The sequence below is a fragment of the Leptosomus discolor genome, chromosome 5 (assembly GCF_034619465.1).
Source record: "Leptosomus discolor isolate bLepDis1 chromosome 5, bLepDis1.hap2, whole genome shotgun sequence".
In the NCBI taxonomy this organism is placed as follows: domain Eukaryota; kingdom Metazoa; phylum Chordata; class Aves; order Leptosomiformes; family Leptosomidae; genus Leptosomus; species Leptosomus discolor.
The window spans coordinates 290,247-316,877 of NC_141395.1; the positions used below are offsets into that span (position 1 = coordinate 290,247).

The 26,631-nt window shown below is 41.3% G+C and overlaps 1 protein-coding gene across 3 annotated transcripts; it reads left to right on the forward strand.

The window, feature by feature from the left end:
• The first annotated feature begins 1,462 nt into the window (after nt 1–1,462).
• Nucleotides 1,463–26,115, forward strand: WDSUB1 (WD repeat, sterile alpha motif and U-box domain containing 1). 3 transcript variants are annotated; one of them, XM_009959473.2, is made up of 11 exons: nt 1,463–1,703; nt 3,977–4,398; nt 7,703–7,887; nt 12,135–12,227; nt 13,041–13,134; nt 15,316–15,349; nt 16,946–16,986; nt 17,084–17,190; nt 18,083–18,262; nt 22,806–22,940; nt 25,665–26,115. In XM_009959473.2, exons 2-11 carry the CDS (start codon nt 4,001–4,003, stop codon nt 25,826–25,828), a joined length of 1,431 nt encoding a protein of 476 aa, XP_009957775.1. In that variant the 5' UTR covers nt 1,463–1,703; nt 3,977–4,000; the 3' UTR covers nt 25,829–26,115. The 3 variants fall into 3 exon arrangements, with proteins under 3 accessions (XP_009957775.1, XP_086322322.1, XP_086322323.1); XM_086466196.1 differs by lacking the exons at nt 1,463–1,703; nt 17,084–17,190 and having other exon boundaries at nt 3,219–4,398; nt 16,917–16,986; XM_086466197.1 differs by lacking the exons at nt 1,463–1,703; nt 15,316–15,349; nt 17,084–17,190 and having other exon boundaries at nt 3,219–4,398.
• The last annotated feature ends 516 nt before the right edge of the window (nt 26,116–26,631 follow it).

The window sequence follows — 26,631 nt, forward strand, 5'->3', positions numbered from 1 at the left end:
ACTGTCTGCTCTCCTCCTCAGTAAGGACATCTCTGACAATTGAGGCAAAGTTCTTTTCAGGCCACGAGGTGTTTTATTTAGTAACATACAATCTCACGCATTGCTACATCCGTGCAGCACACACGAAATAGACTGGAGGCTAGCCCTCACCTAGGGCCGTCATCAGCCAGTGAATCAAACGGAGTGCAATCAAGTAGCGTAGTATAAAACAGCATGCAGGATCATGCAGGTTCAGACAGGGACGGTGAGACCTTTTACATAAAAGGGAATGTTTCCTGAGCACAGAGTGACTCCAAGACTATGCCTTTGTTTTTTGTCACACATTCTCTTGCGCTCTCGCCCCTGGTTCGCCGGCTGGGCCGCAGCTGGGGGCAAGCCCTGCCCTTCTGCTCTGGAGCAGGGGCCCACGCGCCTCCTGGTGGCAGCCGGGCGGCGCAGAGACAGGCACCCATGTCGCCATGCCCGCTGGTTCCTCCGGCCGTGGGCGCAGTCCTGCAGCCCTGGGTGACGTACCCACCTGGCGCTGAAGCATGTGGCCCCGCAGCGACGGGAGGTTCGGCACGTCGCGGAGCCCATCCGCCCCGCGGCGGCCTGCGCCGGCCCCAGCGGCCCCTTTCCCCCCTCTGGGCCTGCGGCTCTCGCCGCCGGTACCGGCCCCCTTCCAGCGCCCGCCCGCGGAGGTCACACCGCCACACAGCGCACCCCAGCAGCGAAAACCACCGCGGGCATCCGGCGGATCTGAGCGGTGGAAAGGGCTTGGACGGGAGTCGTGGGCGCGGCCGGACGAAAGCACCACCCAGGCCGACGCAGCTCCAGTGAGGGGAACGACGGAGGCGGGAAGTAGCGAGTCGGTCACCGCGGTGACACCGCCCCCCCTTCCGGCCTTCCCGTCGTCCTGCAGCCCAGGCCCGGGGAAGCCGCTTTGCGCGTGCGTAGCGATGCTGACCTGCGCAGCGGGAGGGCTCCGGGGCGGGACGGCTGGCAGAGGGTCTGCGGCGGGCGGGGTCCTCCCGCCGGGGGGTTACGGAGGGCGGGCGGCGGGCCGCCCCGGGCGTGCTCATGCTACGGGAGGCGGCCGGCCGGGCTCCGTCGCTGCGGCCTCCCTCCCTAAGTCCGGTCGGCCCCTCTCCCTGAGGCCTCCCTCCCTAAGGCCGCCTCTCCGCGCCGGGCGGGCGGGCGTGACCTGTCGCTGCCGTTGCGGCAGGGCTGCGGAGGCCTTGCGGGCCGCCGCGGGCAGCTGCAGCAGGGCCCTTCCCGGGCGATTCCCTGGAACCCGCCTTGAGTTCGGGGTGAGGTCGCGGCCGTCCTCCCGAGGCGTTTCCCTGGCCGCGCCTCCGGTGCGGCGGCGTTAGATGGTGACGGGCTGCAGGCGGCGGCGACGGGAAAGGGGGTCTCGGGGGTGCCTAGAATTGCTGCAGTCTTTTGTGTGAGCAGCTGCCGGTGGCTTATGGGTCAGGAGAGAATGGTGGTTGCTCGAGAAGGTAGTGCTGGTGCTGAACGTCTCTTTGGTGACTGGTGCCGGAGTCTCGTTGCGCCCTCAGCGAGTCTAAACTACCGATACCCAAACCGTCTGGTTCCTAGATGTGCTGTTCTGCGGTGAGCTCCTAAAGATCTCAGATAACGAGGTGAAGTTGCCTTCTTCAGCCTCATCTTTACAGATGTGGAGCTTTGTCTGACTCTCCAGTTTCTCACAGTTGGAGGAAGTATGTTGATTTTCCCTCTACAGATAAAGAGATGTTGATATTATGTAATCTGTTTAATGGTTTTAAAGAGCATAGTAGTAAAACTGGGAGAATCCTGAAGCTAGAGTATTCAAAGGTCTGATCTTTAACTAAAGTGGTGTGCCGTATGCTGCCTGAAGTGAACAGTTGTTTGCCCCTACATATACCTTTATCTGCATATATATATATTACCTCTTAACTCTGAAATTATTGTTCAGAATGAAGCACATCTGCTGTTTTAAGTTAACTGAATATAGATAGCATTGCTGCTTCTGTTGAGCATAAACAACATTCAAGAGTTTTAGGCACTTCCTTTTGGCTCTGTGCTTCCTTATTCTCACAAAGCTTGCCTGTGATCAGCATGGGGAGGAACTGGTTGGAATGCACCTTTTTTTTTTTTTTTTAGGGGCTTTCCCAGTCATCAGCCGTGTTAATCACTTGTTAGATGCTGAGATCTAAATTGGTCCCTGCAGACTTAAGTACTGGGATAATGTGTATGGAGTTCATATTTTCTTGTGTTGTTTTATGTAGCAGCAGATGCAATTTCTGGAGAGGTTCAGATTCTGATCCCCCTCATAGTATTCACATTTTGACTTGGACTTAAATGTGTCACTTGGTATGGGATGTTTGATTTACATGTTATTTGGGCCAAATCTCTTGACTGGCAACACAGGCCTGTTGCTGGTACTACCCTGATGTGTTGGCGTTACCGTGATGTTTTTGCTGTCATAGAATCACAGGCTTGTTCAGGTTGGAAAAGGCCTTTAAGGTTATTGAGTCCAACCGTAACACTAATGCTGCTGCCTAACTGAAAGGTAGCAGAATTTTTGAAAGGAGCATATCAGCTGTTGAATCTGCAAAACTGCAAGGTATAAACATATTTCAACAAGCTTCAGATTAGAATAATTTCCAGGAATCTTTTTGATACTGCTTCCTGATTAATTTTTTTTGGGGTCAGTGATGACACACAAACGTACTTTTTTGGAGTTGTAAGTGGGAAGAGAAAGATTGCTGAGTACATGTGGTTATAGTTGCTGAAAGTGTCTGTATAAAAGTGTAAGATGATTTTTTGAATACTCTTGGTATAGCTGAAGCATTGCTTTTGGGTCTATACTGTACTAATTGTTTTCTGTTAGAGTGAAGGATAGTTGAGGACCTGTCTTACAATAATGGATCAAGGCGAATAAAGAGTGAACAGTGTCTTTGCTTCTGTAGGACTCTCCTAATGTTTATATTTTACTTTAAAACATTTTGAACAGGCAACCCTTGATTCTGTGCTCAGTTATTCTATTTTTTTGTCTCTACTTGCTTCTTTTTAGGTAACTTTGTAAGTTTGTTGGTACAAGACTTCTTTTCTCTGTGTTACATTAAAAACAGTGGGGTCTCATCCTGGTTGCACCCTCTATGCGCTGTAGTGCATACAAATGACAGAGCTTCTTGGCAGTACAAAGAAGGCACTGTGCTTACACCCACCTGAAATTTTATCCAGCTGTCAGTTCATGTTTTCTGTCATAATGTTTTTAGTCTTTGTAAGTCTTCTGCAGTACTCTGATCAGCTCTGTTCCCGCCTGCCCCCTGCTCAGTAGTTTAGATTCCCATCTCTGTATGTGTCCCTCTCCTGCTCCTCTCTGTCTCCCTCTGGATCCTTGCTTCTCGCTGTGCATAAAAATGAGTACTGCTTATTTCCTCTTTTCCTTGTTACCACCGAGAAAAAAGAGAAGGGGTGGGGAGTTAAGAAGGAACAGAATAACCTCCCCATGGCAGGAGGGTTGGAACTAGATGATCTCTGAAAGTCCCTTGAACTCAAACCGTTCTATGATTCCGCATTTGTGGTGCAACCCTACTTAATGCTTTGACTGTCTTCATCAGTGCCCATTTACTCCGTTCTGTCTAGTGTAGATGCAAATAATAACAAATGTGAACAGGAACTTCGTAGCATAAATTAGGTAACTAAAATAGCTCGTTTTGCCACTGCTTTAAGACCAAGTATCTGCTCTGCGATCTTGCATGTGGTACTGCAAAATTGCAAGTTGACATTAAATGTTTAGATAAGTTAATTCCAACCAAGTCATAAACCCCTCATCTCATTGCTGTGGTTGATCTCTGATTTAAGTAATAGATAAACAATGCTCAGATTAAAAATCTGCCTCTACAAATGAATTTACTACTTTTTTCCCGGAGAACGTCTTGTTAAGGTGGTATGTTTCATTTACAAAATAGGAGAGATAAGTCTTAACTGTCAAACTTTCTTTCAGATTTTTTTATTGAAAGTAGATAAAATGGCGACGTTAATTCACACTTTAGCAGACCATAGCGATGATGTCAACTACTGTGCCTTCTCATCGTCATGCTTGGCTACTTGTTCCTTGGATAAAACGGTTCGCGTTTATTCTTTAAAGAACTTTGCCGAGCTCCCCTACTCGCCTTTAAAAGGTCATACATATGCTGTCCACTGCTGCTGCTTCTCTCCGTCGGGACACGCTTTGGCTTCATGTTCGACAGACGGCACTACCGTGGTCTGGGACACTCGCGATGGTCGGATGCTGGCGGCGCTAGAGCAGCCCAGCGGCAGTCCTGTGAGAGTCTGCCGCTTTTCTCCTGAGTCCACGTATCTGGTGTCGGGGGCAGCGGATGGGAGTGTAGTTCTTTGGAACATGCAGTCTTTGAAACTGTACAGGTGAGTGCCAGATACTTTTTGACAGCCTCGTTTGCAATGATAAGAGTATAATTTAAGTAGTACGCTGTGCTGTGTACAAGACTTGCAGGCTTACACCACTGGTTGGTATCGTGAAGAAACAGGAATAGGATTTGGAAGACCAAAAGATTATCAATAGGAGAGGGAGAAGTGCTGAGTCTTTTTTTTTTTTTTTTTTTTTAAAGTTAAACAGTGCAAAAGCCAGAGGCTTTAAGTGTCGCTAAGTTATCTTTCATCTGAATCCTGATTTTGTTTAAGTTCATAGAAGTGTTTTCCTTGGTTTGACATGAAAACGGGATGTATTGCATACCGCGTGCATCTGGATTCTAAACAGTGGATCAGCAAACTGATATGTAATACACAGTTAGTGCAGGCTGACCATGCTGTGTGCCTTGTATTGCATTATACGTAGTGGGTTTTAATTAAGTATTTAATTAGAAGGCTATTTGGAGTCCAGGAAGGTCTTAGAAGATGGATAGTAATCCAGCAATCATGGAGTTTGGAAACTACTGATGTATCCTGAAACCATACAGCTTAAGACATAACAGTGGCAGACAAGAGTATCAGAGCTGAGTGTGCTAAGTGTGATGGTCAGTGGTTCACGTGGGTTTCCAATAAATATTTGAAACAAAGCAAGTGAGCATTTTTAGTGATGTTGCACTGTTAAAGGCATGAACCTCAGGGTGATCTTCCAAGTCCTCCTCTGCAGCTCTGTATGTCAGTAAAGTCTTCAGGCCAGTCATACTCTGAACTTAGGCAAGACATTATTTCGGTTTTAGAGCAGCAATTACACAACGTCTCTCTAAAGTTAGGGGAGAAGTTAAGAACTGGAGAGAATTGATGAGATGTTTCACTTGGGATGAGGGAGCGGCCGTTTCTGAAAGCCAAACTTGGCTTGATTTTGGTAATCCCCTGGCAGACATGTTACTGCTTTTGTGGCCCTTGCCTCCCACAGCAGTGATTTAGACGGTAATGGTAACGCTTTTCAAAATGATTGGTTATAGTTATCTGAAATCATGTAAATCTGGAAACCTGTCCATAAACTGATAGAATTCTAATAGACTTTTGCCACCTTGTTGTTTGTAATGCATACAGAAACACTGAAATGGTTGTTTTGTTTGCAGAGAATAGAGAGGTATTGATTACATATAATTTCTTAGTTTTATCTTTAAGAAAAATAGGGATTTCAGTCATTAGTATTCTGAAGTCTTAAGTGTTTTATCTATTTTGAGCTATTACTAGTGAAGAGTGGTTTGGTTTGGTTTGGTTTTGGTTTTTGTTCAGAATACTTATTACTGATAGGGTAAAACCCAGAAACACTAAAAAGTAATTTCTTACAAGTATATGCTATTAATATATGCAGTGATGCGTATTTTAGACCTACATCCTTAATTTCCTCCTAGTTGAATGGTGGATATATAATGACTATGTAGAAACTATATTGTTGTTTTAAGCAGAAATTACTCTACTTTGGTGTTTCCACTGTAAACAAACAAGAAAGAACTTGAACATTCCAATACTGTCCCCTTCACTTCGCTTTTAAAAGTTCCTTTCAAAGTGTTAATGTGTCAGCAGTAGTTGGCTTAACTTTAATTGTATGTATTTTGGGATGTGTGTGTGTGTATGTATTTTCAGCTGATGAATTTTTATTATTGTCATTTGTAATTGCAGATAGAAAAGTGCACCTGTCCTGTTTTCCTAAAGCTGAGATCAATATTACTTAAGAATTATCAAGGTACTTAAAAGTTTTATGTCAGAGGATTTTAGTTAACCATCTAATGTCAGTCTGTGGTCCTCTGTTTCTTCTGCAACAGTTGATTGTGTGGGTGCTAAAAAAGAGAACACCTTTTACCGCACTACTGTGTCGCCTGACTCAGTGTATGGAGGGCAATTACAACAAAGGTACCCGGTTACTCCTCCTCACCTCAGCTGTTGTAACTGACTGTTCAAATTGAGAAGTCAGATGGCTATTTAAATCAGCTCTATGATGGATGTGAACAACATGACAGCAAGTTAATATGTATGTTTCTTAAAGTGTTCTCTGTTTCCTGTTCAGTAGTTATGATACTGATACCTGGCCTGAAAGTCTTAAATGCATACTCTGAACACGTACAGTGCTATTTATTTTACTGTTACGTTTTCAGAGCAGAATCTGCAGCTCTTTTTATGAAAGGAAAATGTCAAAAGCTACACTAAGGAAAAAGAATTGTACATATAAAACTAGGAAGCAGTGTAGTGTATTTGATAGTATTCTTAATGATAGAATTAAGGGAGTTAATGCTTTTTTGAAGGTCCTGGGTCTGATTAGAGAGGCTCTCAGGAAAGTTTATTGACTTGTCTTCTGTGGCATCAAGTTTGACACCTCTGGCAGTAAATAAAATATCTATCAGCAAAAGAGAATGAGCAGCTGTTCTACACAGTACAATGACAGACTAAATAAGACTGACATTTCTTGCTGTATGGCTGTTGCTTATGGCTCTGATTTTTTTCCCACACTTAAAGATTAAACTCTGCGTGCCGGGGCAGTGTCCATTAAAAGGAGTGAAACACCTTCAATTGACTGTAGGTTACTGTCAGATAACCTAAAGGCTGTTAGATTGACCCCGCTTCCTTCCCAAGGATTGACCACACTTCCATGTCTGCCAGGACTTTTCTTTTATGATCAGTTTTACAAAGTGCTTTGGCCAACTTAGTTAAAATATAGAAACCAATTTTTTTACATTGCTGTCTTTTATGTACGAGTAGTCCAAAATTAACCTATATTATAAATCACAAAGTATTCTGCACAGCTACATCTTATCTTGTGGGTTAGTAGGTGCACTGTTTTGTCCTTAAAAACAGAAGAGAGAAATTGTTGGAGTCTGTCTGTCTTCCCCCCCCCCCATTTGTATACGTGTAAATGTGTGATATTATTGTGTTGTGTATTTATCTTTGACTTTTAACACTTATCCTGCCGTATAATTTTAACAGTGCATTTCAAATGGTAAGTCCGTACAAATCGTCTTTAATTTGAAAATTATTTTATCACTCAGTCAAAATTATTGCCTTGGGGTGCCATCTCATTTTTTTTCCTCCTGCAGTCCACAAGCAGGTCCTGGTTCCTGCAGCTGTGCTTATTTTGCATCTCTTTCCACACCTGGTGTGAGTTTTTCTCCCTTCTGTTAACGAGCTCCAAAGTGCAAAACTTAGAACAGTTTGGCTTATTGTATCAGATTGCATTTTAGAGGTCACTTCTTCAGAGCATTACTTATTCTAAATTCACATCCTGTGTACTCTTGCTTTTCAGATCTGGGAATGTTGAAGATGGTTCTTTGGTGGCCTGTGCATTTTCTCCTAATGGAAATTTCTTTGTCACTGGATCATCGTGCGGTGATTTAACCATTTGGGATGATAAAATGAGATGCCTGTATAATGAAAAAGCACATGACCTTGGCGTTACCTGCTGTGATATTTCTTCACAGTCAGTTTCTGGTTAGTTATTGACTTGTCAGGGGAGGAATATGAAAAAAAAGGGGTTACTTTTTTTCTTTCTAGCTCTTGTTTTCGTATTCTTTTTGTCATCGATGCTAAAGATATAAATGACATGGGGAAGAGCTGATTTGTTAAAATATTCTGAATGTTCTTGAGTAAACATTGTGGTCAGGTTAATGACAAGGAGCGTACTAGGTCAGCAGCAAGGTGATTAGCATGCTTATGATAGCTTTCAGCAGCCAGTTATCATGTCAGAGTTTTGGAAAATGTTTGGGCAGTGCCTGTAAGTGAAGCCTATCCCTGGGGCCGAGAAGGGTGTTAGGAGCTGCAGTACCTGATTACCTTTCCCACTTTACTCTTTCATACTTTGGTTCCCCAAGGAGCAGGACTGGACTGAAGCAGTGCGGAAGTGTAAACCTGATAAGCTGAATGCTTGAGCTGTGGGATATGAATAGGTAGACTGTTTTCGTGAACCTGACTTTCTCAGTTGGAGGAATCTGGGGGAGCAGTGAGCCCAGAATCTCATGTGTCCCACTAAGATGTGGTACTGTGGTACAGCTGTTTTAGCTGACCTCTCGCTGTACGTTGCATTTCAATTTTGTCGTTATGCGCTTCTTCACAGTTGTAATGGGTAAGAACTTAGTTTTTTCTTTTGAGAATGAAATCTGATATTCTTGTATGTTTGGTTATAGAGATCAAAAACATAAGGCATACATAGCCTAGGCCTTTCTCTGGGCTGATTTGCTTATTATGTTCAGTTTTCATTCGTTTCACATTTGTAAGACTTTCTGTGGAACTAAAATAATTAGAACCTAGATTTCTCTATATGCAAAAACATGTATACTGAAAATTGCATGTTTAAACTTCCAGCTGTCTCAGGGGAAGCTTTGTGTTTGTGTGTACAGGCTTTTAAAATTATTGTTGTGGTTTGACGCGGGTGGGCAGCTTAGCCCCATGCAGCCGCTCGCTCACTCCCCCCCAGTGGGACGGGGAGAGAATCGAAGGCAGACTCGTGGGTTGAGACAAAGGCAGTTGAACAGAGAAAGCACGAGCTGCGTGTGCAAGCAAGGCAAAAGGAGGAAGAATTCATTCCCTGCTTCCCGTCAGCAGGCAGGTGTTCGACCATTTCCAGGAAAGCAGGGCTCCATCGCGCGTAACGGTGGCCTGGAAAGGCAAATGCCCTAAGTCTGAACGACCGCCCCTTCCTCCTCCTTTTGAGCAGCTGTTAGTGCTGAGCACGATGCCGTATGGCGTGGAATATCCTTGGGTCGGTCAGGGTCAGCTGTCCCCACTTTCGGTGCCCCCCAGCCTGCTCCTGGTGGGGGTGTGGGGAGCAGAACAGCCCCTGGCACTGTGCAAGCGCTGCTCAGCAGAAGCTAACCCATCCCTGGGGGATCAACGCCACTTTGGTATCAAATCCAAAATACAGCACCAGGGGAGCTACTGTCCCCGTTAAAACCAGTACAACTATGTCACAACACAGACTTTTTGTATAGTTGTGTGGGAATACTGAAGAGTTGCTTGTCTAAACTTACATAGCTTATATAGTGGGAAGCAACATTTATACAAACAAGAACTTCTATTTCAAATATCTTGGTAGAAATTAATTGCAGTACAGGGAAGTGTCATAGCTGAACAACCAAATAATGTAAATTCTGAAATATTTGCAAGAGGTTGAAAAGCTGAAAGGTTAATTTATATAAATTTTTGTCAGGTAAAAGTGTGTAATAAAGAGAAAATAATGTAGTCATCTGCTTTTGATGGAGGTTGGGAAATTGGACAGAAGCCTCATTGTCAGATGTAGGAAGTAATGCTGTAACTTGTCTTAACAAACTTGTAGGTATACATTTGGGCTTTTCAGATCTACTACAGAGACAAAGTGGTCTCCGTAAAGAGACGTAGGCTTCTGTTTTCAGAGTACACGTGAGTTGCTCTTTCAAAGGTACCAAAAATTGTAACTGAGCAGCCACTGGCATCTTTCAGTGCTAAACACAGCACTAAGTACTGCTCTCTGTGTACCACCTTGTCTAAGAAGGTGGCACAGAGCAGGAAGAAAGCCGGCGAAAAAAAGCAGGACAGAAGCAGGAGAAAGCTGAGGAAGTAGGATGTGGGCATGTACTGAAGTACAGAGTTAGTGACTGAAAGTACCAAATCAGTCAAATGTGCGTCCACTGAAAGGTGTAGGGACAGCATTGAATTAATCTGTCGCAATAGAAAGGGGATTAATCTTTAAATAGCACCTCTAGATCTTTCTTGGTGAAAATACTACCCAAAAAACTCCACGTGAACTGAGCTGCATCTGAGGGCAAAGGAACACGTTGAAGCTGAAACAGATCAGTGTGATTGCTGCTGCTCCATTTCCTGTGGAGATTATTTTCTTGGTTTAAAAAAGTATGTTACCAGCCCTTTGGCCTTCTGCCAAGACAGAGAGAAATAGGCAAGAATGCAAGCATTTCCTACACTGTGGAGTTTTTTAGCTGATTTATGATCGTTCTTAATTTTATTTAAGCCATGTGCTATTGAAAGTCAACATTTTTCCTTTTTGTGTGTTTCTTTTTAATCATCAAGGATTGAAACTTCTGGGATTGCTGGCAGATTTAACACATCACAAAATCCATACAAGTAGTGCTTATCTAGTACAAGACAGTTTTAGATTGAGACTCTCTTTACCTGCTTAATTCAGAGCAAGTCAGAACCGGAGTTTCTCATTGGTTCTCAGTGCTTCAGACTATTTGTAACAGATGATTCTCCTACACTTCAAGTGGATTCAGCCACGGTGGCGTAGACACTCGTTGGATCTAGAGCAGTTGTACTGCTGTGCGGGCTTCCCCATCTGCTGCAAAGTTTCAGTACTGCCCTCCTCCTGAATAAGCAGACTTCAGTGAAATGACCTAGTGGTACTGGTAAAAAATGGACAGATCTTGCTAAAATTTTCTCGTGAACCTCAGTGGAAGACTGTGTAGTCCTCCTCCAGGTTATCCCAACAAGCTCTGCGTGTACAATGCTGTAACAGCCCATTAACAAGTTTGCAAGTTGGTGACTTGTAAGAAGGTGTCACGGTCTGTGCATCATGCTGTTAGTTACCAAGAAACATGTGTCTTTACAACATGATAGCTAATGTGTGCTACTGATCTCAGACCCAAATCTTACACTGTAAAATCCTAGCAAAAATGATGCACTTTGATGCTTTAATGTTTAATAGATTTGAGGTAAGTCCTAAGATCTGCCACAATCATAGCAGATCTGATTGTTCCTGTGAACAAACAGGTCTGTGTATACGAGGATTTTATTGTGATGACCGTATGAAATTAAAATCCACTGTATGTGGTGGAAAAATGGAGAAAAAATCTTTGGGGTTACTTTTATAAGGCACTTGACAGTAAACATTTTGACATTTCTGGTAACTACAGAGCTGGAAAGATGAGCCCTTAAATGTCTGTTACAATTTTCTGGTTTCCAGCCTTAATCCTGGTGATTCTTGTAGGAATTCTGACTTGGTACTGGCAGAGGTAATGGCATTGAAGGATTGTTATGGTGACTTGTGTCAAGCAGGTATGGCAGCTCAGTGCAGTAGAACAGCAGAACTAGTTTGGCACAGGACTTAAGAATAATTTAAAAAAAAAATTATAATGGACTGAAACAACACATTTGAAATGGAACGTGGTAACTCAGAAATGTTGATAGCTACTGAACAGAGAGGGGAGAGCTGTAAAACTATTACTGTTGAATTTCATCTTTAATGCAGTATGTCTCAAGTGGTTGGCTGGTCTGCAGTCATGAAATATCACTTAGTTTATAAAAATGAAAAGTTGAACATTTGAAATTATGAACATACTGTGTCAGATACTCTCAAATTTTGTACATGCATATGTGGTTAAGTTTGAGAACTACTGTAGAGGAAATGGGTATAAGCACATAACTTAGGTTGAAAGACTAATATCGTTGCACTCGCTAGATAGAGGAATCAAGTATTTACCATCAAGGAAACTTAGAATATGAACCCAGTTTTGGTCTTTATCTGCTTGTACAGAAAACAGTATAACGGTGATACCTATTTCTTCCGTCTAAATGGTTTTAGAACTTCTGCAGTTGTTATTATGTACACTTTTTAGAAGTAGTACTGAGATAAAGGAAATGTACCAAATTCCAATGTAAGAATACTGATGTAGTTTACTGATATGCTGTATATACTGATATACTGATTTTCAGTGCTTCTGATTTCCATTAATATATTTGAATTTTGTCAGATGGTGAACATGGATTCAGATACTTCCAGTTGGCTTCTTGTGGTCAAGATAATCAAATCAAACTCTGGCTTATTTTGTGTGCAGATTTTTTAGGTGTGTATTGTGATGGTTTTTTCATACTCCAATGTCTTAAGTCTTTAGTGACAGTTTACATCTAAGATCAAATTTATACTGCTGTCATGGATTCACAGCCAAACTAACCACAAATTGAAATTTTCCTTTTAATTGTTTAGCAGGAGAGCAGCTAAAGCATGCAGCACTTCGTGAGGTTGTGCCCTGTAGATTTTATTTAGCAATCTATTTATTGATAATTGTAAAAATAAAGATTTGAAAAAAAAATTTCCCCCAATTCCCTCAAGCTTAATGTTATGATAAACATTTGGTTTTAATTAGTATTTCTGTCTTTTGATAACTAGCAACATTTCTACTGTGGCCTTTGAGCAGGTTGATAGGTTGAAACCTCTTACTCTGCCAGGCCAGAGGGAGGTTTCCTTTCATCTTTCAGTACATCTTGGCCCTTGAGCAAGAGCCAGAGACATTAAAACCATGTTGGCTCCTGCTAAAAAAGCAATGTAGATATGTAACTGCTATGTAGAGACTAGGCAGATGGCCAAAGACATGTTCAGTGGGTATTTTTTTGTAATCTCTCTTATGTAGAATTCTGTAAGGATGAATATTTTGTGTACAGATACACATTTAATTATCTGAAACGCTGTTAGACGTGCTAAGATTACAAAGTGAGAAAGTCAGAGATGTTTAAATTGTCTTTGTGATCTTTTATGTCCTTTTTTTGTAGACAGTATGTTAGAGTCAGATCTTTGGTGCACCTTTACGCTTACAAAAGCAACTTGTCTTATACCTTGTCAAATATGTCCATAGGTAATAATTTTCTTTTTGTATTTTTAGGTGTTGAATTAAAATATAAATGCACATTGAATGGACATTCTGCCCCAGTTCTGGCTTGTGCATTCTCTTATGATGGGCAGATGTTAGTTTCAGGGTAAGCAGTATCTTGTTTAAATGTCATGCAGATGGCTGTCCAGGTTCACACTTCAGTAACACAGAAAGTTCAAAAGAATTGGAGATTTCAAAATACATTTCCAGTAATTAAGGACTAGTTCTGTGACCTCCAGAACTATTGAAGTGTCTTTCAGATTGGTCTGTGTCTTGTGGGTGATGGAGTTTGAAATCTAGGATGTTGTGAGCTCTCTTCTCTTGAGTACTGTAATGAGATTCATGATTTCCTTTTGGGGGGCATTTATGTGGTCTTCCGTGGGGATCCTCTAGCATCAATTAGAAACACAATTCTACATTGCAGTCTTACTGTCTCTTTGGGACACCATTTAGGATTTCTTTCTCACTCATGCACTTTCAAGAACTTTTTAGGAAGTTAACTATCTTGAGATTTTTTGTCTTTGATAGATTTGGTTTAAATTAAAATTTTTTTCACTGATCCACACCCAGACTATGGCAACATAAGCACTTTTTTCCTAAAAAGTGCATGATTGAGATAACTGTAGACCTGTGTGTTTGATGTCAGCCCTACAGAATAATGGTTAAGACCCAAATTAATCATGGACCATCAGTTAGAGACTAGTATTATTATTAGTCTTTGTTGGAGGGTGTTAAGGGAGTTGCCAGTGCCATTGCAAAGTCACTCTATTATGTTTGAAGGGCCCAGGAAGGTGGAGGTGATGGGAAGATTCCTGATGACTGGAAAGATGCAGAAGTCCCACTTAACCCCAAGAAGGGCAAGGTAGAGGATCTGGGGAGCTACAGGCCAGTCAGCCTAACTCCAGTCTCTGGGAAGGGTGTGGAGCAAATCCTTCCAGTGGGCTTGGAAGCCATTTCCAAGCACAGTGTGTTTGGAGAAGGCAGCAGGAATTGAACGAGGGCAGTGCCTGCCTTCTGTGGTGAGGAGGCTGGCTGTGTGAACACGGGGAGAGCAGCGTGCATGTTACACCCCAACTTCAGCGAGGCTTTTGACATGGTCTCCCAGTGTAGTCTTATAGCCAAATTGGGGAGATGCAGATCAGAAACGTGGACGGTAAGTTGTGTGGAAAAATGATGGGACCGTCAGGCTCAAATGGTTGTTGGTGATCAGCAACACAAAGATAAACTGGCAGCTGGTTACCATTGACTTTCCTTAGGGATCAAGCTGTTGAAAGAGGAGATTATGAATAAGGTAGATGTAATCATTTATGTTTTTATGAATATTAATGACTGTATGCTTTTATTCTGCACTTTTCATGAAAAGTGCTTGATCACTTCTAAAACAGTGCTTAATCGCTTGTCTAAGTGACAACTTGAAATAGCAAATAAAATGGTTCAACTCTAATTGTCTTTTTTACAAAGACTTTCTAAACTGAAACAGGAAAACTGATGTCTTGCAAAGAAAAAAGACTACAGGAGCCAGCAAATAAATTTAAAGCTATACAAACCCCCAGAGACAATAACTTGCTTTGACATTTTGCTTTGTATTCTTTTTAAGGGAGTCTTTTTCAGTGTTTGAAGATGGTTACGAATGTTTGTGATCTAGGGTTATTTTCCATTAGATGTACGGATTATTGTTTTTGCTTAAATTGTCAGAAGTGAAATGTCTATCCCATAAGTCTTTCAGGAAACACTGCTGTCATGGTAAATAGCTGTGCAATTTGTATTTCATTAAATATTTTATGTATTGGTTGCATTGCACCACTGTATTTTATGCGTTGCATTGCACTTCTTCCTCTAGCTTGCTTTGCAGATGAAGAAGTTTCAAAAATAAATAGAAGTGCTTAGAATAGATTGTGAATAGACAGATTCTGTGGATCTGCTTTACAGGTACTGCTTGCAAAGACATAAAGTAGATAGGGTGCAGACAGTGGGGAGCAGTGGGAGTAGGGGCCCAGTTTGTGTGGGCACTGTGCAAATGTTCTACATCAGAAATTCTCATGGAAGTGCAGGGTTTACGTATTGAACTACTGTTCTTTACATCCTGGAGGAACAGCTGATCAGTGGTGGTGTTTTATGGTGGACATGGGTGGAGGGGATTAGATACCTAAGCTTTTCAGGAAGTGGTGTTAAGAAATCTGATGGCTCTTATTTTGTTTTTGGAAAAGGGTTTTTTCTTCCTCCTTAATTAAAGATTGTTTCCTTTTTCCTTTCTGCATCATTTTAATGGGATGTGTTTTTTTAAAAGGTCTGTGGACAAGTGTGTCATCATATATGAAACTGTAAGTATAGTGTAGTGCAACATTATTCATTGGATTGTGGTCTTTAAATATCAGCAACTGCTTCTGTGCAGTGTCTTATCAACGTAAAGAAATACTAAAGAATAGAACCTATATAAACCTAAAATATTTACTGTGCATTTGGGGAGGGTGGGGAGGAGTTTGAGGAAAAATGTGTCTCGAGAACTGATCACACTTTCACACTTTTTATTTACATTTTTTTGATGGGTTTGTTACTTTATTTCTCTACAGTAGCATATTATTCAATGAATTCCATACTTACATGTTACCTTCATATTGAAGTAGAAGGATTCTTTGTTATCCTAAATTTATCTTAGCTTCCAAAGCAAGAAAGACTGTAGCTTTTGACATAAAATCGGGAATGGTGATCATAGAAATTCTTTAGTTAATTATATATAAAGTGAGCAAAAAATAGAAGCATAATAAAGAATTCCAGAGATTTTTTGTTAAATACAATGTCTTTTCTTTAAAACATATGTTTAGGGATTTTCTGTAGTACTGTTCTTACATCCTTCGTGGTTCATCGTAAGTGGTATTTACCTTTAGTACTTTATAGTATTAAAAATAATAATAATTTTTCTGAAAATGAAGGATGAACGAATTTTAAGCTGCTCCAGCTTGCTCCACACATACTATTGTACCAATACAATTTTTCAATTAGGGTTGAAGTTTTGATACCTTTCCAATTTTTGGCCCAATAATTTTAGTAGTTTGAAGCTTAGACAGGTACATAAGAACTTCCCTAGATTTTTGGAACCCCAGGAAACTGGAAGAAGCAGAAAACTACAGCGTAAGTATTTCTCAATACTATTTGACACCTTTTGTGGCCTTAGGTTTTTACCAAATGGGACAGTAACTTTTATAGCTGTTGAGGAGAAGTAGGGACAATAAACCTTCATGGGAAGGAGAGAGATTTCAGCCTAAAACAGGGAACTTTCCTCATCATGGACAGCTCAAAACTGGAGTGCTGACCGATCAATTAGGGATTCAGAAGACTTTGCTCTTCATCTTTCTAATCTGTCTGTACCTGTCAAAGCAATAGTATCTGTCGTAAGAAGGAAATGTTTCAAATCGTAAGTTAAAACTATGCGGAAATTCAGGAATTTGTTTTTTGGCATCTAGTGGCCACCTAGGAGAACCACAAGTGGGGTTAATTACCGCCCCCATTGAAGGGCTGTAGCACGGATTCCATTTGAATTTCAGTTACCTCTTCACTGCTGGTCATGTCTAATCCGAGATGGGCAGAAGAAATGTTTTTATGCCCATGAGCAACCAGCCAATATGGATGTAATTAATGTGGCTGGTGTTTCTGGCCCTGGTCTGCTGAAAGGTCCGTGCTGGCTGGTTGTTGAAGGATAGCAGTGTTCCAGTGAATTGAACAGAGGGCTTCAAGTGGAAATTCAAGTTGCATTTCTGACTGCTGCTGATCGGCTTTGGCAAGGTTGTGTAACTTCTCTGAAGGTAACTTCTGTCGTCTTCCAAGAAGCGATATTATTCCGTGTTTTGAAAGAAGGTATACAAACGAATGAACATTCTTCTTATTCTTTAGGATTTAAAATCACAAATCTTCTTTTACAGAGTACTGGCAATACCCTTCATACTTTGTCTCAGCATACCAGGTGAGAATTCAGTATGATTATCCTGTTTTATTGTTAATAAATAAAAGAAATGAAATAATTTTCTTGTGAATTGTCACACATTTATCTGTATTTGTAGGTATGTTACAACTTGTGCTTTTGCACCATGTAGTCCCTTACTTGCCACAGGTTCAATGGATAAAACTGTGAACATATGGCAGTTTGACTGTAAGCAACCCTGTGCAGGTTAGTGTGTGCAGTATTTGTAACCTGTTCTCTAAATTTAAAGCACAACACTGTTGAACACCTTCAGAAGATGTGCAAAACCCCACTTTTTCTTACATGCAGTTAGTTTGTAACCTAAGGATTATGTGCACGTTATTTATCTTTTCTCTGAACTGATCTTATTAATGTCCTACAGAGGTGTTATCTTTGTTTTTTTAAAGAAAAGCTATAGTAGGAGTATTTTAATTTTATTAATCTGCTATATCTTCTTTTCTGATATTTGCTGTTTCTTACTCTCTGGACAGCATTTAAGAGATGAATATTATTCCCAGAATGCTGAAAAACATTTTGGATAAGTATCATTGGTGAAGAGTTAAACAGAAAATAGGCTAATTTTAAGCATAATTGCCAGCAAGAAATGCAGCTTACCGGTTGTTATAGGTTAAAAAACCAGGGTAATTAATCTTACAAAATATCGCAGCACCTAAAATGTGTGGAACAAACGTACGTAGATCTTTGTTCAAAGCACAAGAGTAAGTCTGGACTTTGGTCTGCTTTTCTAAGGAGGTGTGAGACTTGGGTTTAGTGTCTGCTGATGCTTTTCTTTTAGTTCAGATTTGACAGAAGTGTAGGCATCTGAGAGATTAAATTCCTCTAAACTTTGAAAAATTTTAGGTAAAGGACAAACCCAACTTATTGCCCCCCACTGAAGTAATGTCTAATAAGCATTTCTTTTATCAGATGTTGGGGAATGTGTAGTACTGAGAACACTTGACAAACAGCTTTCACTGCTGGCTTTGTTCTTAGAACTGGAGAGTTTTGTTTTGTTTTGTTTTTCGGGGGGAGGCGGGGAGGGAGTGAGAGTGTTGTTTGTGGGTTTTTTAAATCTGTCTTTTATCTTTCCTTTCCAAAGGGAATATTGTAGAAAATGAATCTAAGGTGGCTGTTGAGGACTGGTCAGAGGATGATGTTTCAGCCTGGCTTTGTGCACAAGACTTAACAGACTTCGTTGGGCTTTTCAAAACAAATAACATTGATGGAAAGGAGCTACTGAATCTTACTAAAGAAAGTCTGACTAATGAATTAAAAATTGGTAAGAGTACAGAAATCCAAATAGCTTTTAATCTTTTAGAGTACGTGTGATATGCTGGGATGAAAGCGAGTTAGGAGTTACGTGGGGGGGGGGGGGGGTGTGTTTCGCTGAAATGCATTCAGAATCTTTTTTTTTTTTTTTTTTTTTGGTGTATGTGTGTGTGTTGCTTCCACCAACCATGCTGTGTTAAGTGGTCTTACCTGCTTTTGTTTCTATTTTCCTTTTTAGATCTTGTATCATTAAGCTGTGGAAAAGGAATTTCAGCTTTTATGTAGACCTAATGATTCTGACTTTGGTAAATAGGGTACTCTCTAGTTTTCCCTATCAGTCTGCAAAAGTGACATGTTTATAATACTATATGGTCAACTACCTTGAATTAAGCAGGGAAATTCTTCAGTATGCTGTTACCGTAATAGAAAAACAGAGGGTGTGTTTTAGTTTTTACTTTGGAGATGAAGCATTTGATGGTGACCTTTAGTAAGGATCATACAAAGCTTGCCTGGCTCAGACACTTTATAATTCGTCAGGTGTCCTAGTTAATACATTATCTTGTCACTTTATTGCAAAACTGTGATTACATTTTAGAAGAATCACAAGGAAGTGCCGTATTAATAGTGATTCCACAGTGGTAGTTCTGAAATAAGAAATTTAAGGATAGTGAACTGCACTGGAACTTTCTGGATATAAGTTCTCTGATCACTTTGATGGCTAGATTTAGGTGTAACTTAGGTGCTGGTGTGTTTGCCAAAGTGAGATCAAGTATAGCAAAAGGCTGAATGAGTTAAGAAAGCTTTTAAAAAGTGCAGGTTTATTTTTGAAAGTTAGTATTCTTCATTGTAGGAAGACTGCTCCCTTCCTTTTTTGTTTCATGTGTGTATGTGGTACCAGTCTATATCACATCATGGCACTCTGTGTATCGACTAGCTTTGTTGAATTCTAGAAATCAGCAGAGATGCTGGGAATCTGTCAGAAATTGTCATCCCTGAAAGACACTCGGCTTAATCAGTTTCTGCACACGTGTTCTTGAACATTGGAGTAGCCTAAAGCTCTGTTGCAGCAATCACCTGCTGAGGCTAATCAGATAATGCTGACCAGAAAGTTATATGGGGATTGCATGATGAGAACCGACCTGCTGAGTGTAGCATTCTCGATGGGGGGAAACCCAACAACGGCGTGTGTTGCCTGATAGGTTTGTAATGATGCTGTCAAACTCAAATAACAAAATAAAATCTGAGCCCATGGTGAGGCAGGCTGTAAGAGGCAAAGGGTGGATGTGGCTTTAGACAGAGCGCACGTAGAATACTGGCTGATTCTGGGACGCTGTTGCGTTCTGGCTCTTTAATTTGCTCTAGAAGGATGCCGTAAGGATTGATTGTACACATGAGCTGAAGTAGCTTCAGTATGTTCTTTCCCATTATCAGGTAAAATGCTCATTGCTCAGTAGTCTCTGTTCTCAAGACTTTGGTCTTTTACTTTTTCTTCGGTAGGTACTTTAACACCCATCATAAGATTGTAGGAGTCAGATTTTCACAGGTATCAGGCAGCTGTAAGAAATTTTTTTTAAAACTCTAACTGAAATCACTTGCTTTCTTAAACATAAGCTACTCCACAAACATGAACCAGCAGATATACGATGTGAAGCAATGAGTTCCGCTTTAATGGTTATATGAAAGAGGTTTTTAAAACAAAACAATGAGATATACTATTGAAAGTAAATGCTTCTGATTCTGCTTCTAAGTATCAGTCTACAGCTGTAATTGACACAGAATAGAAATCACAGCCTGATATGTTTGACTTGAGGAATTGCTGTCTGTGTGCCATGGCTCACACATTTACGAAATAGGAAAATACTGTCTGCCTAAAACTTAGCAGCTTTTCAGCGTTAGTCAGATTCCAGTTTAACTAAATTTTACGAGTCTGTCGCTGTACAGGTACTTGAATGAGCACGTCCTTTCTCTCCTTGGTAACCTGTTTTCTTTGCTTGAAAAATGCAACATTTACGAGTTCCATAAAGTCTTGCCAAAGAACTCTTGAGGTTTTTTACAGTCTTTGCAAAGGGAGTTTTTTTTAGACTTTTTTGGTTGATGATCGATAGGATGGGAGCTTTTTCTTCTGTTATTTTTTATTAGTCCTGTTAGTCTTTGCTTCAGCTCTGATTTGCATTTAATAAAAAGGATATTCTCATGCCTTTGAAGGCGTTTGATCTAAGAGAAAGTGATCAGCAAGTGGTTCACATGACATTTCATTAGCTGCTTTGATTGTTTTGACAGCTTTTTGAAAGAAAGCTTCATTACCATGCAAATGGAACTAGCCTCTTTCCAGCCTAATTGTCATATAACATAAATAACACCGTATTGAACTCTGTAAGGTGTTGAGCAAAAGTAAAGTGACAGTTATGTACATTTTGTCTGAAAAGCTTGTGTACATCCAACAGAGTTCAGGATTTCTCATTCTTACAGACACAACGACTCATTCATTGCAATTCTGTGATGGGGTTGAGTCAGGATAAAAGGAATACACTTCCTCTCCCAATTCAGAATAGAAGGTGCGGTACGTTGTTCCATGCCTGCATGCTCTTCTTCCTGTCGGGCTAACTGAATTTGTTAATGTAAGGTGAATTTTGACTTCGTTTTGCTTGCAGAAGATCGGCAGGAGGTGAGACTAGGTCTAATTTTCTGAAAACCAAACCTTCAGTTCAGGGGTTAGTGCCAATTTTGTACTGTAATACCAGAAATGGTAAAGGAAGTTGGAGGCATTCCAAATACTTCCCCTTCTTCTGCAGCACATTGAGAAGGCTTCTTTTCATGTGACTCTATCCTGATCTGGGGTAGGTATGTAAAGAGAACAGATACTCTTAAAAACAGTTCAGCCCTTTCCTCACTTACTGCAGGGTGTCCTTAGAACATAAACCAAGGATGAATATGCATATGAACTGAATTTTGAGATCTCTAATCAGGCTGACTTTGTCTGCTCTTCATCAGCAATGTGCTATCAAAGACATGGGGTTTTTGTCGTCTTCTTTTGTATGAGGACGTTCTTTCCTGTTTCACGTCTTTATCAAGAAACTCTGTGTGTGAGAATAAGCTTGAACACAACATTTTGGAGCAGAATTTAAATCACTTGTGATTCACCATGCCTTACATTATAAGGGAAAACTTCCCTGTGAGGGTGCCAGAGCACTGGAACAGGCTGCCTGGGGAGGTTGTAGAGTCTCCTCCTCTGGAAACATTCAAAACCTGCCTGGACGTGTTCCTGTGTGACCTGTTCTGGCAGGGGTTTGGACTAGGTGATCTTTCGAGGTCCCTTCCCACCCCTGACATTCTGTGATTCTGTGATAAGTGTGATGCACTTTTTCTCAGGAGAGGAATACCAGTGTTACCACTTACGGTGGTGGTGAATGCATGTATTAATGGTGGCCTGAATTCAAGAAGTAGGAACGTGGTTCTGGATCTCCAGTAACAGAGTCACAAGAACCCAAAAGGCCTGGATGCAAAGTGTCAGAACCTCTGTGCAAGTCTAATTGTGTCAAAGGTAGAAGATTAAACATATGCTGGTAAGCTTATACTTGAGCAAATGGTTCCACTTCGTGTGGTTTTTCTGCAGTTATGCAGTGCAAAGAGAGTCAGGAACAGGGACCAGAACCTCTTAATGGAGTCTTGTGATCCTGCTACAGTGTCAGTGAATTTTCCTTGGTGTGATATTCTACTAGAATAGTGGTTGATGTGTACGCTTGGGAAGTGAGAGGTGGACTGGATGCTGCACAGCCCGAGGCACACTGGAATCCAGGCTGCCAGGTGCCTGGGCATGGTGCTAAACCCCCAAGCTGTTACACAGAGGGCTGAAAGTGGAGTAAATACCGTCCTTCTCATCTTGTTTTGTGTAATGCTGCACCAATGGCAGAGTCCTTATGTTGTGTGCTCAGCCTTACTGGAATTAGACTTTTTGGGAGATCAAGCAACATCTAAATGCCTCCCTACTGATCTGTGATAAACTTATGTCCGTAATGATGACATGAATATGACCCTGTGCCAAACTGCAGGGCGAACCTGGTCCGAGGGTAGTGAGTCCTCGCTCAGGTGCTTTGGTGTTAGGTAGTGTTCTGTTTGGAGGTGATGGCACTTGTGCACTCTTGTACCTTCATGCTGTTATTTATATGGTCCAGTTTCAAGGGAGAAACACTGCTGTCTTCCACTCTGTCCCAGTTTTACCTACAGTTAGCTTTGCATGTGCAGCAGCATGTGCAGTTCTATGATGCATCAACTGAAACGCTGTCCTGCCAGGTAGCCGTGTCTTTGCAGCAGTTGTGCACTAGCACTTGCTTGACTTGTTTTCATTACTCCACAAAGTTACTGCTAGCCAGCAGGAGTGACCTGCTGCAGTTGAGCTGGTTGTGGCAGCCAGGGGTGTCTGCAGCTCTTCTGTGTTAGGTGAGGGTGGCGAGATGGAGCTGTGTCTGCTGTAACACAGCTGCTAGTCAGTGCAAGACCTGACCTCTTTGCCTTGCGTGTCTGTGTTGTCCACTTACGTACGAATAACTTTTCAGAGTCTCTAGGCCTGCGCAGTAAAATCCTCCAGAAGATCGAAGAACTGAGGATGAAAATGACCCGTGTTACTGTCCCTGATGAGTTTTTGTGTCCTATAACAAGGGAGCTTATGAAGGATCCTGTCATTGCAGCAGGTATGTCTTTAAATGGTGTTGACTAAAATGAATTACTTAAGGGTAAAGACAGGTGTGGGCACACAAAAATGGGCATATCTTCTTAGTTGTAGAAAGATAAACTGTTCTAAATAGCTGTTGCAACAAAATAGAGCTGTGGTAAATATTTAATTTGCCAAATTACATCTCTGGTATGGAGCAAAATACTGTATCAAGCAATTTGCGTAGTGTCAGCTCTGCTGATAAGGCTGTATGCAATTTTTTTTTTTAATATTCCTTCCTTTATGTTCTTTTTCAAATATAATTACAGTCCTAGTTTCAGAGTTGTCTCAGTAAGTGCAAAATGAAATTGTGGACATGGGGAGGGACAAAACAAACCCCAGGTTCGTTTCTGCTCCTGGCACACCTTGTATGTGGCACTTATGTAAAGGTTGCATAGAACAAGATTAATCTAAATTCAACAGGACCTTGGAACTGAGATGTGCAAGGCTCAGAAGATGTTAGGTGGTTAAAACATTTTATGAAGAACTAGTGTTTTATAGTTCTAATCCTGGGGGTGGGGCACATGCTCATCAAAAGCCCAGTGTATCTCTGTGCTCTGTACAGTTCTGAGGTGTCAGGCCAGACTTTTAGGAATTAAAGCATTCAAAATACAAAAACATTTGCTAACTGCTGGAGTGGTTAAGCACTGCACTTAACAGCTTCTAAACACTAGCAGTAGGAGGACAGCCTTGCTTATCACTTTTTTAATATAATTTTGAAATAAGGATACATAGGTTTAGAGCAGGATAGTGTTGAAAAGGTGAACATTACTGCCAGTCTTTATTCACATGTATATTACAAAATCAAATTGGCATTTTTAGGAGAAACTGTTGACCTTTTAAAATAAAATGTTCACAGTGTGTATGTGATCAGTTACAGAATTTACTGTCTAATAAATATTGCTTGTGTGCCATTCAGCGTTCGTGTGTCCTGAAACATGGGATTCCTCTGCCTTTCAGAACACAGGGTGGGTGTATCTGGGAGTTCCTCACACAGCAGTTTATTTTATAGGAGCTGATGAGTAATAATGGAAATGTTGGCGATTGCAGCAGGAGGAGGGCTGGTTTGTGGCAAGACAGGGGGAGGAAAGTATAGTTTTGTGTTTGGAAACTTCGGTATTCGCTAGCTGCGTCACTGCCCGGCACTGTGGAACTGCAGCTCCTGCAGAGGGTGAGCATGGCTGACTGTAAGGTGTGGGCAGTTTTGCAGTCAAACTGGAGCAATTAGGTATTTCTGAAATTGGAAAGTAACTGAAGTGAGCTGGGTAGTTTGTTCAGTTCAGTAAGCGAAGTAAAAGTTGAGTAAAACTCTTATGCCTCGGTGCGGTGTAGAATTTAAGGGAAAGCACAAAGGCAGGATGCCGAACTGCCTGTTCCCTTTACTCAGGTGACCAGCTGAGATGGATTTTTTTTTTTTTTCCCCATGTTGAGTGGCTCAGTTGATAAAGGCAAAGGAAACGGCGTGTAGCCATGTGTTGGAGGGGGGGAGGGCATGGGTTTGTGCTTCCTCGGATGGAGGTGCTCCAGGGTGAGGGCGTGAATAGCAGGTGGGGGCTGTGGTTTATGCCTCTGGCTCAGCTGTTCTTTAGGGAACACCTTGGTTCGGTGCCGACTGCAGTCCTGGAACTAGACCGGTGTCGAGGGCTGCGTGCGTGCCCGAGTCGGGGCTCGGCAGCCACCCGCTGCCAGCAGCAGCGCCAGGCCTTGCGTTAGCGTTGGGTGTTGACGAGCTGTTACTTCACACGGTGGAGTGTGCAAACTTGGAAAGAAAGTCTCATTTAACATGGGCGGCATGTATTTTGGTGCTTTGCAGTCAGAACAGAAACATGAAACTAGCCTGAGCTGTTCATGTTCATGGTCACCTTTCATTATGTTTTTTGGGCTGGGTTTTTTTGGGGGGTTGTGTTGTTTTTGTGTTGTGTGGTTTGTTTTTTTTTTTTTTTTTCTTAACTAGGAAGGGTACCTGAAGTGAAAATTCTTTTTTAAGAAGTTGCTCAAAAGAACTTTAGATCCAGCTAAATGGAAATGTTTGCTTAAGTTGTGATTAAGGCATGCACTAACTTTAACACCAATATGCCATTTATGTTTTTTTTTTTTTTGTTGGTAAAGTACAGCTTTGTTTTGGGACTGTTTTTGTTTGGGTTGGTTTTTTTTCCCCTCTGGCAGGGAGAACTTTCCCCCCCTTAGGCACACTTTTAACTGGTTTTTTGTTTTGTTTTGTTTTTTTAACTGACATGCTGGTTATTACCAGCTGTGTTTCAGGTAGTGATGGTTCAGTACTCTTTGTTTCCGTTCCCATTGTCCTTAACAAACAAACACAACCATGGTGACACATTTCTGTAAGGATTGGGGTGGGGAGAATATAACTTGCAGATGCTTGGTGAGGCTCGACAAGGTCGAGCATGGTGTCTGTGAGTAATTTAGAACTGAGCATCATGAACTGAGCTAAGCAACTGCATTTGCAGCAACTTGGTGAGCATCATCTGATTTTCTTTCTTTGAAGGCACTTTTTTTAAAGGTCCCCCTGTAAGGGCTGTTGTTCCAGGTGCCAGTGGTTTCCTGGCTTGTCACCTCACTGTTTCTGGGGTTTTTGCTCTTTTGGAAATACCGATTCCCTTACATCCCTTTATGACTGGCCAAAATCTGTAGTGTAACAGGGCCCAGGCCCCCGTAAAGTAAGTGTTTGATGATGGTTTCTTTGCAGATGGTTATTCCTATGAAAAGGAAGCAATGGAAAACTGGATCAGCAATAAAAGACGATCTAGCCCCATGACGAATCTTCCTCTCCACTCTCTGCTGCTCACACCAAACAGGACACTAAAAATGGCTATCAGTCGCTGGCTGGAGACTCAGCAGAAATATAGTTAAACCAGTTAGTTTTGAAGTTGTTAAAATTAATTGAAATGAAATTGTAGGTAGCTAAAGGAAATAACTGTATCAGAAACAACTGGGAAGGAAAAATTGTGGATCTGTTCTAATCTGTGGCTGTCATGTAAATATTTGCTAGAAAGAAAATCCTCACTGTTGGAAGCTCCTAGAAAATTAGTGAAAAACTTCTAAGTTATTGGTAATTCTACTTCGTGGTATTTCTGTTTAAGAAATTAAGTATTCAGATTCAGTTTTTCAAATAAAGTTTTCTTAAAATTTTCACTACATTTGTGAGAAGTTTTGCGTCTTGATCTTGCCAAGTTAGTCTTTCAGAAGATAAGAAATAGCAAAGTACGTAATCCCTATTTCTAATTTAAGAAACAAAAATGTGTCTTTCTCTGTTCCCTGTTATGGAGCATGTAGTTGGAAAAGTTGAGAGAGAGTTTCTCCTGTAACCACCAGTGACTGCATCTCATCCCACAGGTATATTAATTACCTTTATTTTGTACGGAAAAAATACAGTAGCTGTGCAAAAATAGAACTACAGGACAAGACTAATATAGGACTTGTACAAAATATCAGAGAAACAGTAAACAATAAATAAGCTAAAGCGTAATGATGCCAACTCAGAATTTGTAAAAATGGGTATGGCTGTTTACAATGTACATAAAACACTGCAGACGAACAAGAACATGAAACGTGACCACGTAACATTGACCACTCCAGCCTAATTGCACTCGTAGGAATGTCATACAGCTGTTTATTTTTAGAACGTTCTTGCCAATATAAAACCTTATTTCCTC

Excerpts from the sequence above, each read along its gene's own strand:
- WDSUB1 (XM_009959473.2), top strand. The coding sequence starts at position 4,001 with ATGGCGACGTTAATTCACACTTTAGCAGACCATAGCGATGATGTCAAC. Across the intron at positions 15,350-16,945 it reads GTGTCATCATATATGAAACT|AGTACTGGCAATACCCTTCA; the intron begins GTAAGTATAGTG and ends CTTCTTTTACAG. Across the intron at positions 16,987-17,083 it reads ACTTTGTCTCAGCATACCAG|GTATGTTACAACTTGTGCTT; the intron begins GTGAGAATTCAG and ends CTGTATTTGTAG.